The following is a 19,120-nucleotide window of genomic DNA, read 5'->3' on the forward strand; positions in this document are numbered from 1 at the left end:
TTCACTTGGAAAACTAACAAAAGTTGTGCCCAAAGTTTGGCTTACAACTGTATATCTACAGTGTCTAGATGCCTTTTTCAATCAGTTATGCCACCTGAATGCAATCAGACCCTCACAGCAATGTTCCGACATCTTGTGTAAAGCCTTCACCGAAGAGTAGAGGCTGTTGCTGCAGCAAAAGGAGACAAACTCCTAATATTAAATAATTAATATAAACTACATTTTTCCTGTTTTCACCATCAAATCTACAACTTCTAATCGTTTAAAGTAGCCCTGCTAGTGCTGCTTAGCTGTGTGTGCCCCCTCTCCTCACCGCTCAGGTGCAGTATGATCTCCAGGTGTCGGTCATATGGGTGATCCTCAGCCAGGGTGATGTAAGTGGCAGAGGCTGATTGAGCGCTGGGCTCCGCATCTGCACGCAGGGCATGGGTCGGGCTCTCTAGACCTGAGGAGGCACACAGGTAGAGTTCAACTCGGTTCACAGATGAGGAAGGAGAAGTAGGAATAAAGACAGACAGGTGAAGGCGGATGTAGATGATGTGCACTGAATATTTTCCTGTTTAAGGAATTATAAACCGTCAAAGTATGACCCCACATCAGTGGATCCAAACTTGGGTAGATAAAAAATAATCTGACATTTCATATTTACACTTTATTTAATCTTCATTTAATTCCATTAACCAGCCACACAGTTACACTTGTGTCTCCCCAGTACAGACAACACAGACTGCTCTGACAGCTCCGCTCATTAACTCCTACAGGGTTGCAGCAGTTTTACAAATCAAATTCAATGACTTTTTTAAGAACTCAGCATAAAAAATGCCATTTCCACTGCAAAACGGTGCACACGCTCAAATACAGCTTGCATTAAAAATCTATTTTATTGAAGCCTATTGGCATGACCCTGGTTGGAGTGAGACTGGAGCGAGATGTTCAGATGGTTGCAGTGAGACCGGGGCACGATGTTCAGGTGGTTGGAGTGAGACCCGAGTGAGACTGGAGTGAGATGTTCAGGTGGTCAGAGTGAGACCGCAGTGAAATGTTCAGGTAGTCAGTGAAACTGGAGTGAAATGTTCAGGAGGTCAGAGTGAGACTGGAGTGAGATGTTCAGGAGGTCAGAGTGAGACTGGAGTGAAATATTCAGGTGGTCAGAGTGAGACTGGAGTGAAATGTTCAGGTGGTCAGAGTGAGACTGGAGCGAGATGTTCAGGTGGTGAGAGTGAGACTGGAGTGAGTGTAGCTCGTGTAGCGGGTGATGTGATGCGCCTGATTCAGACACTGCAGCGCAGAGAAAATCGGACGACACTTGTAACCATCATGCATCACGTTAAATCAGCGCTGCGCTGGAAAGGTCAGCGGCAAAGTGGGTCAAAGACCAGTTTGGTTGGACACTGAGTGCAGCGGGGAAGCGGGGAAAGTCAGTGGCGCGCCGCTCAGGGTCCCGCAGCGGCTTTTTAAAGACTTTATTATACGTGTTAAGGACCCGCGGGAACGCCAGTGACCGCATCCAAACGGTCGTCTGTATTTATTTCCACACGAGCTAAAGAAAACGGCGGAACTATCCGGGACTAAACACGAAACCTGCGGAGATCCGCTCTACAACCCGACTCTAGCCTGAGGCAGCGTTAGCCGAGCTAGCTGATCCGAGCTGAGCGGGTACCGTGTTTACGGTGTTTACGGCGTCTGCTTTGTTTTATAACTAATATAATCTGTTTATTACACTGGAAATCTGTTGCGTATATTTTATTACAAGTGCCTGTTGTTAACGTGTCGCCCACAGCTGTGAGACAGGAAATCAAAGAAATACAGGATCTTAATCAACTGAGCAGTGATTCTGTCACGCTGTCCATGACTGGCCTGATCTTATCCCTCCAACCCCTCCAGCAACCCCCCCCCTCTCTCTCTCTCTCTCTCTCTCTCTCTCTCTCTCTCTCTCTCTCTCTCTCTCTCTCTCTTTCTCGTCAGACAGCATGTGGTGAAGCAGCACTCAAACACACACACACACACATACAAACAAGCAACGGACGTTCACAAAGATGCACAGCTGCATTCCTACCTTTACTGTTTGTTTTCCAAATTATTTTCCCATAATGACCACATTAAAGACTTCAGAGGAGCAGAGATTGAAGGCTGGTAAATTCTGCTCTTGTTCAGAATTGCTTATTTGTTATTAGCTCTCCCCCAAACTGGGTAGTCGACTTTAATGAGGGCAGAATACAGTCCAATTACAGAGATTATACACTCATCTCCAAACAGGTTGGATTAAAAACAGGCTTAACGTGAAGAGTTGTGCTTGCCTTGGTAAAATCATATCTCGGTGCTATAAAATGTTGGCCTTTTAATGTAAATATTATACTGTTCACCGCTATTGAAAGAGACGCATCTTTCAGACAAGTCATGGTGCTTTATTGTTGTTGGCCACAGCTATACCATACATAAGCAGAGTTTTCTCTTTACTAACAATTTGTTTGCTTCTCAGCTCATGTGCCTCTCTCTCCCTCTCTCTCTGCCAGCTCACACACACTCAGCCTGGTGCAGTACTTAGTTCCTCCCTCTACAATAAGAGTCCTTAGCAAACTGAAGCAGGAGCAATAAAGGCCTGAGGCTAAAACTAAGATGCAGAAACATTTCTGGTAGTACGGTATTTTTATATACAGTGAATATAAAATGTCATCATGCTTAAAACTGCAGTGGTTCTCTGGTGTAAAAATGAGTATCCAGTCTTTTCTAACTTAATTTGCAACAAACAAAATTCAAAACACATCTGGCTAAGAGGTAGGGTGACGCCATGAAGCCAAAAAAACATGAAAACATATTGACCACATTCAGCACAATGTAAATGGGCTGTTTTCTATATGCAGAAGCAGAATGCACTGATGCAGCTTGAATAGGGCTTGAGTGATTGAATTATGCAGGAATTTTGTAAAGCCAGTGGAATTCTGCTTCAATATTACCTGCTAGTAGACAAGCCCCACGGACCAGCAGCTGGAAGTTGAGCTCATATGGGGCAAGGTTGGTTGCAGGGCTGGAGAACAGAGCATGTGCACACTGTTCATTAACCTCCAGCAGCTTCTCCTGCTTACCAGACACTCCAAAACACCTGGTTGCACTGGGAGAACAAGAGAGAACAAGGAGAAAGCAACGCACAGAAAAACAAAGGTTATTTTTGTCAGCAGTGAAAAAGATTACACAGCATTCATTTGTGATTACCAGATGTTACCATGAAGGTTATTATATTATAAATCTTATAAGCATGCTGCTACATTTGTATATACAAAGAAATAGAGAATAAAAAGGCATCTTCACTTTGTCTCCTCTGATCTTCCACCATTTTCACTTTTGGTTGGTTGCATCCTGGCTCTGACTATAGGAGTGAGCACTGTAGGGTAGATCAGGTGGATCGCGCCATTCTCTAATGTGGGGAGCTCTAGGGTGGTGCTGATGACCACTGACACCATCTCCATAGGAGCGATGAGTCCTGTGCCTATGATGAAAGTGGTCCGCTCCAGATCCTCATCCAGCAGGAGGTGACCTGAACACAGGATCACAAAGAGAGAGAGAGAACACCCTGTCAGTGTCACATATAAAGCCTAGAAACTACTGCTACACTTGGAGTGCAGGCCTAAGATGGCTGAATTAAACAATAATACTACCAGTTTGATTCACTATGTAAAGATCTTTAAAATTCCAAAATGCACTGTTCACTCCTCTGTCCAACAGTCCATATATGGACACTAAGCTGCAAAAATATCCTGTTTTGTGATGTCACAACCATGAGCACATTTGTATATGACTGATCATTAAGTTTAGATGCCCATTGAAGTAGAAGTGCTAAGGACAGGCCCAAATCATCCCATGGGCTTTATGAGTGTGTGCCCAGGCAGCCTCCTATAAGCAGTTAATTCCCGGCACAGTCCATGTCTGTTTCATCTTCTCCTCCTATTACTGCTTAGCAACCATTCCACTATCTGCCATTAGCTCAGTCATGCTTTCAGGTTTTTAGGTATTTTGAATTAGAAGCTCCAGATTTTCAGGAGGGATGTGCTGGAGGGATCTTTAAAAGTGAGACCTGATATTTTGGCAGAGTGAAAGATGCTCATTTCCAAAGCCAAATATAAAAAGTCAGCCACTTGAATTAAAGTGAACATTGCCGTGATCTGTGAACTGTCCACTCCCGTGCAATAAAATCACCAGAGGTAGAATACGCAACGTTAAATTTACAAAATCCCAAGCCTTCCATGACAGTATAGGTTAGTTTAGAATGCTTCAAGTTTGAGTTCTTAAGTTTGCTGCTCTTTCTATTTTAAAATAAGCACACAGCATATATAGCAATATACTCTAAAGAAGAACTCAATTAATAGCTTTGTCACAAAGACTGAATTTCCTGCTAAAGCCTGAGTGGACTAATAAATCACTGTGATGACCCTGTTATTAATCTCAGTGTTACTAAATGTTTTTAAGGGATGAAAGCTCCTCAGTAGCTACTAACTTTATAATTAAATTTGAAAGATCTTATTAGGATATGGTAAATTTTTGGCTTAGTCCATGAAACAACAATAGAATAGGCAATGAGAGCCAGAAAAGGGTTGAGAATTTTGCTCCTTCATTAAAATAACATTAACAGAAGAATGAAGAAAACTTTCAACCAGTTACAGCAAGGAAACGTATGAATTAAATACAAATTACAGCAACAGTTCTTCCAGTGTGCCTCATAAATATGTGGTCTAAATGTATTCCAAATGTATTCAGAATATCTTACTTTTTATATATAGTACTGAAATACATTTATGACAGTATACTGAGTCAGTCATACAATATAGTATTCAGTCATCGCTACTTTTTAGTATTCTGTCCAACTCTGGTTGTGCTTGTTTTTTTTTAACATAGTTTTTATTGAGTTTTACAAATTTTACAATTAAACAATTACAATTATGGCTAATAAACACTGAACTGGTTGTGCTTATTGAAAGCAGACACATGTTTTACAGGAAAATTTGCATTAGTTGTTGGGTTTTTGGTATTGTTTTGTCTTGGTTTTAAAAGAAAATCTTCTATCATTCAAATCACTTCTAATGGTGACATGGCCTACACTGTAGTCAGTGTCCCACCATTGTGGTGCTAGTCCTCATAGTTCTTGTAGTCCTTGTGTAACTTGGTATGATGTAAAAAATTCCATGACCACCTCAAAAAAGGTAGCCATGTTTTGCCCCCCAAACATTTGTGCCCAGGGACCATAACTTGATGATACAAGCCTGGCTAAGGAGGCACATAACAGGGCAGTCAATCAGAACAGAGTTTATTTACGTAGTGCTAAGGGCACAAAAACAAAACTGCCTATGGTAAAGGAGTTTGGAAAAAGCTCCAGTGATTTGAATTAGACCAGTTCTTGGTACATGAAACCACACAAAGCTTTATACATAGAAGAAAAATGTAGACTGTGCATGTTTCAGTATACTGCCAACTCTCTTGGACTCGTGTGTGTTCTTTGTCTCACCGTTACAGCACTGTATGTCCAGGCTGTTTCCCCCACAGCAGGTCCACTCCTTGCTGTGCCCACATTGGCTGTTGAAGGCTGATCCTGGACAGCAGTCCAGACAGCAGTCGTCCAGCTTCCCCCGGCTCTGCAGCTCCACACTCAGCAGTCTGCCAGAGACCAGCGCCTCGAAACCCACCACCACCTCCCGCTCACTGAGTGGATACACAAACAGCCCTAAAGTCCCATAGAAGGAGGAACGAAGCACACCATGAAGGATAGAATGCAAGATTACAGTATGTGATATGGGTCATTAATATGCATGCTGGTAACACGACGCAGTTAATGTGCATAGTAGGAAGTAATGTGCGGTACCGCAACACTAACCTGGGGTATGTTATCTGTTTATCTGTTATATTTCTAAAGATTCAACTCATTGATGGTTTTTATACCATGAACTAACTTTTTTCACCATATGTATTCTTTAGTTACTTGCATGTTGTGCGTAAGTAACCAATAATGTATCAATCACACTCTTGGTGGCTGTAATATCGCACCATTTTGAAGCAAATAAACTCACAGTAAGAACTAACTAGGCTAAAGTACAGCTCCCACATGTAGGAGTTAGTTTTAACTTAGTTTTACAACTAAGTCTCCCAAAGTAGAAAGTAAACAGTGAGAAAACTCCTCCTTATATAAATTCACAATATGGATTTTTTTACTTTATATTCTCATATAACACCAAAACCATCCTATAGATGTAAAAAAATGTCAAATATTTAAAATGTATTATGCTGATATTTGCTGCACTAAAAAAATGATCAGTGTTTATCACAGCTTCATTTCACTAATCATTTATTTTTTAAGTATTTATTTTGGCAAGCTTGTTCAAACTAGTTTCATAGGCATTTCTTGTGTCTGTTACAATTAGCCTATATCATCTCATCATCTAAGTTGCTTGTCCTCCTGGGTCACAGGGGTGGTGGAGCATATTCCTGTGCTCACTGGGAGGAAGGCAGGAAACACCTTGGACCGGCTGCCAGTCCTAGGGCAATTTAGCATCTCCAATTGGCCTGCCTTCATGTCTTTCAACAGGAAACAGGAGCCCCCAAAGAACACGGGAAGAACATGCAAACACATTGAAAGGATGCTGGTCGTCCGGCTGGGAAATCAAACCCAGACCTCAGGGTAATAAATAAAATGCAAGAGAATTGTATTACAGTATGGGTCCTTTAAATGGTAATGTTAGCATTTTGGGCAGTCATGGGCTGGAAATTAGGGAACAAGCCTCGTGACCAGAAAGTCGCCGGTTCGATCCCCAGAGCCGACAGCACATGACTGAGGTATCCTTGAGCAAGACACCTAACCCCCAACTGCTCCCCGGGTGCTGCGGATTGGACTGCCCACCACTCCGGGCAAGTGTGCTCACTGCCCCCTAGTGTGTGTGTGTGTGTGTGTGTGTGTGTGTGTGTGTGTGTGTGTGTGTGTGTGTGTGTGTGTGTGCGTGCTGTGAGTGTATGTGGTGTTTCACTTCACGGATGGGTTAAATGCGGAGGTGAAATTTCCCTGTTGTGGGACTAATAAGGCTCACTTAATTTTAATCTTAATTTTGGCTCAATCAGTAGGTACTCAAAACATAATTTACATTTTAATTTCTAACACAGAGAGAGCTGGAACGCTTATATAAAATTAATATTGCTCAAAGATTCTTTAAAATTATTTAGCCAAAGCCAAAAAATCCTACTATACATATGGGTGTGCCTCTAGCTCCAGTTCACCTGACTTAGCTTACGTATGTCTTGATCATTAAGTGATGAACTGAATCAGGTGTTGTAACAAGAAACAATTAAAAAATATGCAGTGTTGTTGGGCTATTGAAACATTGTGAACACTAAATGGACACTTTATAAAACAGTCTTACCTTGTAGGTCTACATTTCAAGACTGTAACTCATCCTTTGCTATACACAGTACATAGTCATCTACTAGCCCTTAACCAGTGGGCAGTTTCTTAGTAAATGTCCACTGCTGGCTGGCCATTTTTAACTGGCAGATTATTCTCTAGACAGTAGTAATAGTGAGGTGTGTAAAGACTGTAGCAAAGTTACTGTTCCTGATATAATCAAACCAATGCAACTCTGTACTGCTACCATATTAGTGGTCCTGCTATGCTGAGAATGGCTGCCACTGAAATGATATCTGGTCAGCGATGATCTTATTGTGTTGCCTTTCCATTGATGGAGAGGGTCAAGGGCAGCTGATAAGTTGTGCAGCAACAGTTGAGCTACAGTCAGTGATTGTGAACCTACACAGGGCACATACAGTACTGAGTAAAATTCAGAGAACATTCTTCATTTCTTTCATGTGGCCTTTAAGAGCAAGGTATTACACTAATAGGAAAAAAGTGGAAAACATAGATTACATAAAAGTCTCAACAGTAAAAATGATATCAAATTCTTCAGTAGTTAGCATGTCTCCCTTTACTAGCCCTTATTATCTTATCTTCCATGTGTTTTAGGACACATGCTTTCAGAAATCTGCAGAGATATTATTTCCATTCCTCCAAAGGTCAGTCTTTTGCAAGTTCTTTGCTATTCATGGTCCAAGTAATCCCAAACACATTCAGTGAGGTTGAGATCTGGACTCTCTGGTGGCCAATCTATAGTTTGAGAACACCAGCAACTTTGTTTGGTTTGCAAATTTTCATCTTTGTTGTCTAGTCACATCTTCTACCTATTCTCCTCAGAAATACAGTATATCCTAAAAATGAATAACTTGTACTTAATGGCTGTTTTGACAGGAAAGTCAATAAATGAAGGGTGGTCTCTGAGTTTTGCACAGTATTGTATGTGGCAGATGTTTCTGAGTGTTAGTACAATGTAAAATGTACCTAATAAACTGTAGCTGTGTGTGTGTGTCTGTGTTTGTGTGTCTGTGTGTGTGTGTGTATGTGTGTGTGTGTGTGTGTACTCACCCTCCACAGGTTCAGATTCAGTGTTAGCGTATGTCAGGTGTGCTGTGATGCCCAGTGAACAGCCATTGGCACAGGAAGTGATGCGGGAGCTCTTCAGCAAGAGTGGAGCCCATGTGGCACGGTTCCTCAAACCCGGCATCCTCCTTACACACACACAAACACACACATGCACAAAACCTGCTGATCATAGCATCGCACACACTTATATCTATGTTTTCTTTCTAAGTAGGTTAATCAGAGCAAAAGCTAACAACAAGCAAAAGCTAACTTCACAGGTATAACTGAGTTTTCAAGCCAATTTACAATTACATTAAGCTGTGATATGATACGTTTGTCTTGTTTTTCCATTCATATTAGTACCTTGGTGTATAGTGTAGTGGGTAACACCTCTGCCTTCTATGCTATTACTGGGGTAACCTATGCTATACCTATAAAAGTCCTCGGGCAAGAATTAAAACTCTACTTTTGCCTTTTTTACCTTTGTTAAAAAAAAAAAAAAAGATATGAAAGTCGCTCTGGATAAGAGCATCTGCCAATGCTGTAAATGTTCCCTGGGACATGTTTACTAAGTAAATCAGTCAAAAGTAGTCGAGAGATGGAGGCCAAACTAGAATTAGTGATGCTACAAATCCCAGTCTGTTCTGTTCATAACATATCACACATTTTGGGTATAATGAACTTTTCAACCCAGCAGGCCCATAAAACAACATCTAGCCATCTAAATAGTCTGACTAATCTGCCACCTGCTGCCTTTTCTCCTGCAGCAAAACTCTTCTGATGAACTCACACCACACATTTACCTGAGCCCACGACAACAGAGTCACCATCATATCATTTGCTCCCCTCATGAAGCCAGTCCTCACATCATGCTGCCCAGCAACCACAAGCCCAGTCACTGTGGTAATGTTCATGTCGATCATTAACAGACTGGTCAACAGTGCACACACAGTGTCAGACTCAAACAGCGAGGACAGTAAGACACACAGAGTATGTAATGTAATGTAAACACTGGATAGATTGCATGTTCAATTTATTAAATATGTTTCAGTTCAGTCAGCTCACTTATTAGATCCACATTAGCTTTTAAACTGACATTCTATTTCTCTGCCGTTGTTATTATGCATCTCAGAAAAAGCAGAACTTTCAGGGTACTGATGATGTCACAGTGACTCTCCCCTCAAACGCACATCTTCAGTACCTTTAATTAGGGAACAATTGCACCATATTCTGTTGCAGTTATTGACTACCTACATTTTTTATTTTAGTTTCCACTTTTAAAAAATTGTATTTATATTTGCAAAAGGTGCAAGTAGATACTTTTTTTTTTGGGTAAAGTGAATATTGTACCTTTCTAAACTCATTTAAGGTACACAGTTGTTGTTGTAATTTTAAGGGTATATTTACATTGTTTGTATTTTAGGGGGAAAATGTATCTGAACAGTAGGGAGTGAGGACACAAAAAAATTTAAACACATATTTTTATGTGGGAAGAGCCTGTTTTAGTTTATCTTGCAACATCATCTGCAAGTATTTACTGCAAACCAGATAACAGATATTTCTTTAGACTTTGTGTATAAGTCACTGAATTCACACCTGCATTCTGTATTATTATCTTCCCTTTGGTGTCTGTGATATTGCACTGTTTTGAAGCATATAAACAACTTATAAAGAGATCTAGCCAGACTAAGCCTACAGCCTCCACATGGATTAATTTTAGCACAATCTTGCAACTAAAGCCTGCTAAAACAAATATTAAATTCAAAATAGCCCATTTTTTACATATTCATGCACAGAATCAAATCAAATACATCCTATAGATGTAAAGTAAATGAAATATATTTCAATTTAAATGTGCTAATATTGTGTGTTCTACTTCGTGGTAAAAAATAAAACTTCACACATTTGACACACTCTCTTTTCATGAATCTTAGTCATTCCACTAAAAATATTTTTATGCATTTAGGCTGAAACTGTCTTGTGGCTCTAACGTACTGACGTACTGAATTCATGTGCACAGATGGGACTGAGGGGGGCTTGATCCCCAGCCCATTTGCTGTCAGACTGTACCAGTGTCCTTTTGAACAGCATGTACAACACAATTTCCAATTAAGTTGGGACGCTGTGCAAAATATACATAAAAACATAAAAATGCAATGGTGTGCAAATCATTTAAAGCCTATAATTCAGTGAAAATAGTACAAAGACAACATGTCAAATGTTGAAATTGAAATATTTTATTGTTTTTTGAAAAAATATATGGCCATTTTAAATTTGATGCCATCAACACATATCACAAAAGTTGGGACGGGGCAACAAAAGGCAGGTAAAAGTTGTGTAATGCTAAAGAAACACTTGGTGGTTGATTGGCAACAGGTCAGTAACATGATTGGGTATAAAATGAACACTCCAGGAAGGCTGAGTCTTTCAGAAGTGAAGATGAGGAGTTCACCACTCTGTGAAAGATTGCAGAATCAAGTAGTGCAAGAATTCAAGAATAATATTTCTCAATGTAAAGTAGCAAAGAACTGTTACTTTCCATCATCTATAGTACTTAATAACATTAAAAAATTCAGGAAATCTGGAGAAATCTCTATATGCAAGTAACAAGGCCAAAAACCAGTATTTCCTGTTCATGTTTGGACGCTGAGGCAGCACCACATTAAAAAACGGACATGAATCTTTAGTGGAAATCACTGCATGGGCTCAAAAATACTTATAAAAAACACTGTCTATGAAAACAGTTTGTCACTGCTTCTGCAAATGCAAGTTAAAACTCTGAAGCGGAAAGAAGAAACCGCATATAAACAGGATCCAGAAATGCCACCATCTTCTCTGGGTTCGAGCTCATTTAAAATGGACTGAGCAGATTTGGAAAAGTGTCCTGCACTCCGATGATTCAACATTTGAAATTCTTTTTGGAAATCAGGAAATCATGGACACTCTGTCCTCTGGGTTAAAGACCACTCAGCTTGTTATCAGTGCCCAGTTCTAAAGCTAGTATTCATGATGGTATAGGGGTCATTAGTGCACATGGCATGGGTGATGTGCATCTGTGAAGGCACCATTAATTCTGAACAATATATACATATTTTAACAACATATGCTGCCATCCAGATGATGTCTTTTTCAGGGAAGGCCTTGTTTACTTCAGCAAGACAGTGCCAATCCACATATTGCATGTATTATATCAGCATGGCTCCATGCATGCATTACGACAGCATGGCTCCATGGTGATCTGAACTCTCCAGGGAGGTACATCTATAGGACCAGCACTGGGCACCCCAGCCCTAAAAGAGGCCATCCTTTACCTCTCATCATTGCTGGCACACGGGCAGGGCAGAATGAGTTCCTGGAGTGCAAGACCACTTACTTTGCTGGAAGTTTATGATGCCCCTTGTGTTCATGTTACAGTATTAGTTCCAGGTCACATGATTGTTGCCTCCCACCTAGTGCTAGCTGGAACTTCTAAAGCTACCTTTCCCACCCAGGCCCCATTACTCCTAGTGCCTGGCAGAAGCCAACTGGGACCCCTCAACTAGTTATGCCCATGACATCTAGCCACAACTCATCAAGTATGACTGTTCTAGTCCTTTCTGAGGCCTGTCAGAGCACTCTGAGGAGTCTATTCCTAGTACCCAGCCAGTCATTCATAAACATGATCAACATTTTGTTACATATGCCCTTTAATTCAGGGCAGTTGTATCAATGGGTTTTGCCCCATTTAATAATCTTTGTAGGCTCAGCTCATTCTTCAACACCTATCAATTCATATGCATGAGCAAGATTATCCCTCCTATTGCCTCAAAAGAATACTCACATCCATAATTTTAAAGAGCACCTGTTTTGTGCCCCAACTACAGACAGGTTTGACCAAGGTAGGCCATGAGGGTATTTAGGACATTATTGTGTCCTAAAGATGTGCCCAAGATATTTCTGGCCTCCTTTCCCATATCAGGCTGGGTGGCATACTTGACATTACTGACATTTCTTGACCATCCCATTTAGTGTGCATGATGTCAGCAAGTATAGCTGTCACCCGCACTTCTCCAGATGTGGATAAGAAAACTGCTGATAAAGTTTGAGTACATGGCTGTGGTTTCTTTTTTCACAAGGTCAACAAACTCTTTGTGGCTAGATCAACATTCATGGTTGCTACTCCTTCAACTAGTGGGTCCAAGATGGACTGCTAGGCCATTGCTTCCACTCCTGCTTCCCCTGTTGACTATCTTCACACCTGTGACAACATTTTACACGATAAGTACATAAGCAGCAGTGGAAACAATGGCCTGGTATTCTATGCACAAAAGGATTATCATTTTAAACCATGGGTGTTCAGTCTGGTCCACAAAATGTAAGTGTGGCTGCAGTTTTTATCCATACTTCACCTTCATATAACATACTTCAAGCCCTAATAAACAATAGCAGTTATTAGGACAAGGGCCACCAAACTTGTTTCCTTCCAGGCCACAGCTCTGCAGTGTTTAGTGTTCTGCCTTATTATAGCCATGATCACTTCTATATGTGCACATTTGTTTGATGCCACCCCTATTCTCATCCAGGAGCCCACCACATGGTTTAGCCTTGGTATTAGACTTATGTGACTTACATCAACCGACTGCCACAAACAAATATTGAGTGGAGACTGCCTCCTGCTACTTCAGTATTATAGTTGGCACCTCTCCATTTAGTACTTAGTGTAACCTCTTTTTTGCCACCATAACAGCAATAAATCTTCCTTTATAATGCTTGATGGATAATACAAAGCAAGGAATCTGAGGCCATTTCTCAGTACAGAATCTTTCAAGATACTACAAGATGTCTTTTGGACTCTCTTTACTAGCTAATGCTGAAGGTTTTCAGTGGGGAATGGGGCAGGGGATGGGGATCCGTCATGATCTTTGGACCCTTGAACCCTTGGATATTGTCTCACTAACCATCTTCCTCATTGTGCATGAAGGTAAAATACACTTCACTCCCAGACACATTCACTACAGCTACAGTTGATTTAAACATGTTAATTTTTGCCTTATCCATATATGGACATGAGCATTTCAAGTGGGTAGCTGTTTTTTATTGTCATTGCTTGATCAATGTCATCACACTTTTTTTCTCATTTCATTTGTGTATAAGGGAAATTTGGCCTCTGTGTCACCTAATATTTATGCCCAGTGAAACAGAAAGTCATGGAGAGACATTAAAAAGGGCAAAGTGCTTCATGCTTCAGTTACAGTTTGTTCATAAGAATTGTTAGGGGTGCCAATAAGTGTGACATGTTGTTTTGATGAGTATTGATGAATAAGATTAAATAACCTTCAATTAAAGATCCAGTGTTTCATATTTGCAATGTGAGAATGAGCTAATTAATTACACATATCTTTTATGACCTTTTTTGTACAAAGATACCAATAACTTTGGAGCTGACTGTAGGCAAACTTTGTAGATATATGATTACTGAATGCTGCTATGCACATCTGTCAGCTACCCCCTATGCTGTCTATCAAAAAATTGGACCACAATAAAATTACTAGGTATTACTTCAAAGCAGATAGATTATTGTACAAATAAGTGGAGCCTTTACTTGAGGGAATTTCTGCAGAATTAAGTTGTTAATAGTTAATATGTAAATAAAGTCACTCAGTATGGTATGATGCTTCACTCTAGAGAAACTTAACAAGTCAGAATTCTTCACAGTGCTGGTGATGGTAACCAGACATCTGAAAGGATTAATGCCTCTAAAAGCTGAGCCACATAACATTTACATGGAATAGTAATGAATACACTGTGTGATCCCCGATACATGGTTTTATGATAGTTCTGAAAGAAGGTTTTGTCTTAAATGTATTTATAAAAATGTATTTACAGAGTGGGTTACAGGTGGGAGTGTCGTTGGGGGGGCACAAGCAGGGTGTTGTGAATCAAAATAGCCCACTAAGAAAACTACCACTATTTTACCATCGTCAACATTACTTATAAACTCAGAAGACGTGTGTAGGGTCACTGATCATTTTGATATTGAAATAAAATAGAAATATTTGTGTTCTAGACATTGTAACCCCTGGTTCTCACCACTACCAATGTGAAGATATCAGAGTCGGTAAGTTTCTCTAAAACAAACCACTTCCAGTCAAAACACTCTGCTCACTTTGTTTACATCTCAATGACTGAATTACGCAGGCATTTAAAAAATTCAGTGGAATTTGGACTTCTAGCTGACACTGTCCTCGGGTTCAGCATGTAGAGTCGTCATCATGGCAAGACATGAGTCAGATTTTAAAGACCTACAGGAGGGAATCCCTCACGTAATGCAGTCATCCATATTAAAAGCTGATGACTCAGCAGTTAGTAAGCTAGCGTACTATAATGTGAGTAATCTACTTTATGAATTAAAATCCGCCACAATGATATTCACCTTGCAGCTGGTCAATTAGTAAATACAAAATAAGCAAATCATATTAATTAAAAGAACTGTACACTATTAAAAGGAGGTTCTTTACGGGTTCATTAGTAATAAGATCTCTATAGAATAGGAGCTCTATGTAGAACCATTTCATCTTTAATGGTTCTTTGCATGGTGACATGGTTCTTCAGATTGATGGAGAATGTGTTGTATATGGTTCTATATAGAGCTCTTTGAAAATGATTTGAATAGCACCAAAAAGGATTTTCTATCATGATGTCAAGCTTTCAACAGCAGTAGAACTCTTTTTTGGTGGTACATAGAACCATTTTCACAAAGGTTCAGCTGGTATAGAGAACCATATACAACACATTCTCCGTCAATCTGAAGAACCATTTCATGCAAAGGAATATTTAAGCATGAAAAGGTTCTGTATAGAGCTCATGGTTCTAAGCAGAGGTACTGCTTTTACTGAAGAACCTTTGAAGAACCATTTTTAAGAGTGTACTTTGACTAAATCAAAACTAAAGCAAAAACACTTCAATAAGACTTTAAAGCTGTTTCGTGTAAAAGTGCTGATGAACGGAAGAGACGCGTTTTATCATTAATTCAATCAGCAAAACCTACAACATACCCACGCTTTAGGTCTCAGAAGCAGCCGTTACAGATGTTCCAGCTTCTCTCGCCTCTTTCTGTTTCTCTGAACCTCCACTTGTGTCTTTAGCGGAGGGAAAAGCGTCTCAGGCTCAAACGCGCTGCGCTGAACTGGCTTCTCAATGTTAATAACTGTGTTATTACTAGTCGGGTTGGCACTTACTTGATGAGCTGTCTCTCTTTCTCAGCAGCGCTGCCGGCGTGTTGCAGGTTTCTGTCCTTTCTGCTGCGGTCACTCCTCGCCACCGCGCGCGATTACGCACGCGCGAGTGCACGCGCACCGGAGACCGCTTTTCGTTCAGTTCACGCTTCGGAGTTTAGAGGATTTTGAAAGCCGTCGAGCAGCAGCTGGTTGGCCACACGGCGCTTCCAACGACACCACAGGAGTGGAGAACACAGCAGTAAGAGCAGCGGCCCGTCACTGATGCCCTTACACACAGGCTAATGTGCATTTCACACCACAGACTGCAACAAGTTTCAGCAGCAGACAGAGATCACAGCGCCGTCTGCTCTGTGTCCGGTGTGTCCTGCTTAATTGACACTGACCACGAGCTCAATAAGAGCTAACGACCCGGTCATGAGATGTCTCTGCTGCTCCCGCTGGGCAGAAACTCCCTCTGTCTCTCGCACACACACGTTTCAGAACGAACTCTGAATACGAAGTACCAGGAGAACCTTTATTTCTATGAAGCCTCTCTGGGGAGTGATCCCTTTAATGGGAAATGATCACAGCTACTCCAGTTTTTTATTAAATCCACCCACGAATGGATGATTCATGCCATGACAAAAATGTATTTATTCATGTTTCTTTATTTTTATTAATTAATTTAATTAAGTTTACAAATTTTTACAAACTGCCTTTATAAACATTTGTGAAAGAATGGATCGTTCTAAAGAGCTCACTGAATTCAAGTGTGGTACTGTAATGCAATGCCACCAATGCAACAAGTCAGTTTGCAAAATTTCTTCATTCCTTCATATTCCACAATCATCTGTGAGTGGTATTATTGCACTGGACTCTGGAACAGTGGAAACATATTCTGTGGAGTGATGAATCATGCTTCTCTACCTGGCAGCCTGGTGGACAAGTCTGGGTTTGGAAAATGCTTGGAGGTTTACCTGCTTGGCTGCATTGTGCCACCTGTAAAGTTTGGTGGAGAGGGATAACGCTATGGAGTTGTTTTCAGGGGTTGGCCTAGACCACTTATTAGAACTCTTGATGCTTCAGTGTACTGAGACATTTTGTACAATTGTGCTTCCAACTATGGGGGAACAATTTGGGGAAGGCCTTTTTCTGTTCCAGCATGACTGAGCCCTAGAGCACAAAGCATGGTCCATAAAGGCATGGCTGGGTTTGGAAGAACTTGACTGGCCCACACAGAGTCCTGACCTCAACCCAATTGAACACCTTTGGGATGAACTAGAACAGAGACTGTTAGCCAGGCCCTGTCATCCAACATTAGTGTCTGACCTCACAAATACTCTTCTGGATGAATGTGCAAAAATTCCCACAGACACCCTCAAAAATCTTGTAGAAAGCCTCCCAGAAGAGTGGAAGCTGTTATAGCTGCAAAGCGGGGACCAACTCCATATTAATGCCTATGGATTTAGAATGGGATGTCATAAAAGCTCCTGTGGTTGTCATATGCAGATGTCCCAATACTACTGTAGTAATAAAATATTTCCAAAACATTCCTGACATTATTCAAATGCGTTCAAAAGCAACACACATGTACTTGCTTGGCTTACCTTATTGACACCATATGATCACAACACAAAAAGGCATCATAAAAATAAATCAGCTAAATGAAGATATCATATTTGGAATTATTATCAGTCAGTTCTGATCCAATTCTGATACACTCTTAGTTCATGAGCAGACATTAGCCTTTCGTTGTTTTTCGGATACAAGAGCAAATATTTGGTTGTACAAAGATGTTACAGGTATTCCATAGATACCGTACTGTACGAAGGTAATGTTTGGCACTTGATGAGAATGTCCTCAAAATCAATAGCCAAACAGGAATTTGGTAAGGGCCCTTGACCGTTAAATTGGTATTCATTAATAAACATTTTAGTGTTTGACATGTCATTCTTGTTTGTTTGTGTTTTCTTGAATTGACTGTTGATTTCAACCTCCGTGTTCATGTATGTAGGTCTTGTCACAGTCGTCTATTCCTTGGTGCCTTTGGTAACTGACAAACAGCAGAATGGAAATGGTAGTTTTTATTGTAAATGTATGGACTGATTAATAAATAATTATACTTTAATTTTTCCAATTCATCAAAGGACACAAAAGCTAGTTGTTCTCCCACAATATGAAGTAAGTCCAGACTATCTGGAGAACCTCATCTAGAATATTCACAACACAATCTAGCAAAAACAAAGACGATAAACAGTAAATCAGTTAGGGTTAGTTTATATAGCCTGATTGTTCAGTGCACTCATTTATATAATTTGTTTGAGTTTGCTCTGATGTGTGTAAATTTACTGAGTGTTACGAGGACGTGTGTGAGTGACGTGGTATTATAGATGGCAGTACGCTGTATCTGTTGAGACTCCCAGACATTTGTGGAGCAGATAGTGGAGGATCCACTTGATGTGACTGACAATGCCTCTGAGTGCTGTTTGCATAGTTTGGTCTTGAGCGCCCCTTTGCCGGTTTAGGCCTCCCTGGTAACTTATCCTTATCTCCTGCTTGTTTAATGAAGCTTTGGGCACTTTCTCTATTTTCAAAAGGACCAACCATATCCTGAACTGAAAACGGTCTGAGGTCCCGACCAATCAGTGGAGACCATCTCAAACAAATAGTTGAAACGTTTCGTCAGCAGGTCATGTGACAAGGAGACACGCTCTGACCATTCACACGAGACCAGTCCCAGTTCTCGACCAATCAGGCGAGATCGCCTGAAACAAGTCTTCGAAATGGTTCTTCCAGCGGCCAATCAGAAGGGGAAAGGGGCGGGTCTTACCGAAACAACTTTAGTGCTGAGATCACCGGGGGGATGGGTGCTGGAGCCTATCCCAGCAGTCATCAGGCAGAAGGCAGGATACAGGCAGGGCAAGGCAGACAGACAGACATTCACACCCAAGGGCAATTTAGCATGTCCAATTGGACTGACTGCATGTCTTTGGACTGTGGGAGGAAACCGGAGAACCCAGAGGAAACCCACGCAGACACGGGGAGAACATGCAAACTCCACACAGAGAGGCCCAGCCGGGGAATCGAACCCAGGCCCTCTTTACTGTGAGGCAACAGCGCTACCCACCGCGCCACACGTGTCGCCCACACAAATTTTATTTTTCATATTGTCATACAGTTGCTCAGGCAAGTCTGTCACTGACTGGGTGGACGTCTGTATGCTATGCAGGTGGAGGTGATGCGACTTGACGAGGAGAATTAAGAGCTGCTAAATAAAAACAGCCCTCCACCCTGGCAGCCTGTCCTCTGATCATTTAAGTATTTTAGATTCTTGTAATCAGCACATTGCATTTGATTAAGTTGTATTAAGGCCTAGAAATTTATCAATTTCACTAACTAACGTCTTTGAAAGCTCATTTTTAGCCTAGACCTATTAACTTGTTCCAAAGCCAGGGGGCTTTGTATGAAAAACGTTCTAAAT

At 40.9% G+C, this 19,120-nt stretch overlaps 1 protein-coding gene and 1 long non-coding RNA gene across 3 annotated transcripts in view; one reads left to right on the forward strand and one right to left on the reverse strand.

Moving 5' to 3' along the window:
- The window catches only part of LOC108428257 (von Willebrand factor A domain-containing protein 5B2), a 53,437-nt gene extending 37,359 nt beyond the window's left edge, over positions 1-16,078 (reverse strand). Inside the window, exons 1-6 of one of the 2 annotated variants that reach the window (XM_037531061.1) lie at positions 15,661-16,078; positions 8,447-8,589; positions 5,495-5,710; positions 3,307-3,532; positions 2,955-3,109; positions 314-445 (exon numbers count right to left, since the gene is read on the reverse strand). In XM_037531061.1, the coding sequence (XP_037386958.1) occupies positions 314-445; positions 2,955-3,109; positions 3,307-3,532; positions 5,495-5,710; positions 8,447-8,585 (868 nt within the window). In that variant the 5' untranslated portion in view covers positions 8,586-8,589; positions 15,661-16,078. Of the gene's footprint in view, positions 1-313; positions 446-2,954; positions 3,110-3,306; positions 3,533-5,494; positions 5,711-8,446; positions 8,590-15,477; positions 15,588-15,660 lie in introns of those variants that run through there. The other variant, XM_037531062.1, reaches the window with a different exon arrangement.
- LOC119261599 lies at positions 5,612-8,650 on the forward strand. The gene is made up of 3 exons (XR_005129095.1): positions 5,612-5,769; positions 6,451-6,661; positions 8,456-8,650. It is a non-coding gene; the product is annotated as an uncharacterized LOC119261599 (long non-coding RNA).
- Positions 16,079-19,120: the final 3,042 nt, after the last annotated feature.

Source organism: Pygocentrus nattereri, chromosome 19 (genome assembly GCF_015220715.1).
Source record: "Pygocentrus nattereri isolate fPygNat1 chromosome 19, fPygNat1.pri, whole genome shotgun sequence".
NCBI classification, from domain to species: domain Eukaryota; kingdom Metazoa; phylum Chordata; class Actinopteri; order Characiformes; family Serrasalmidae; genus Pygocentrus; species Pygocentrus nattereri.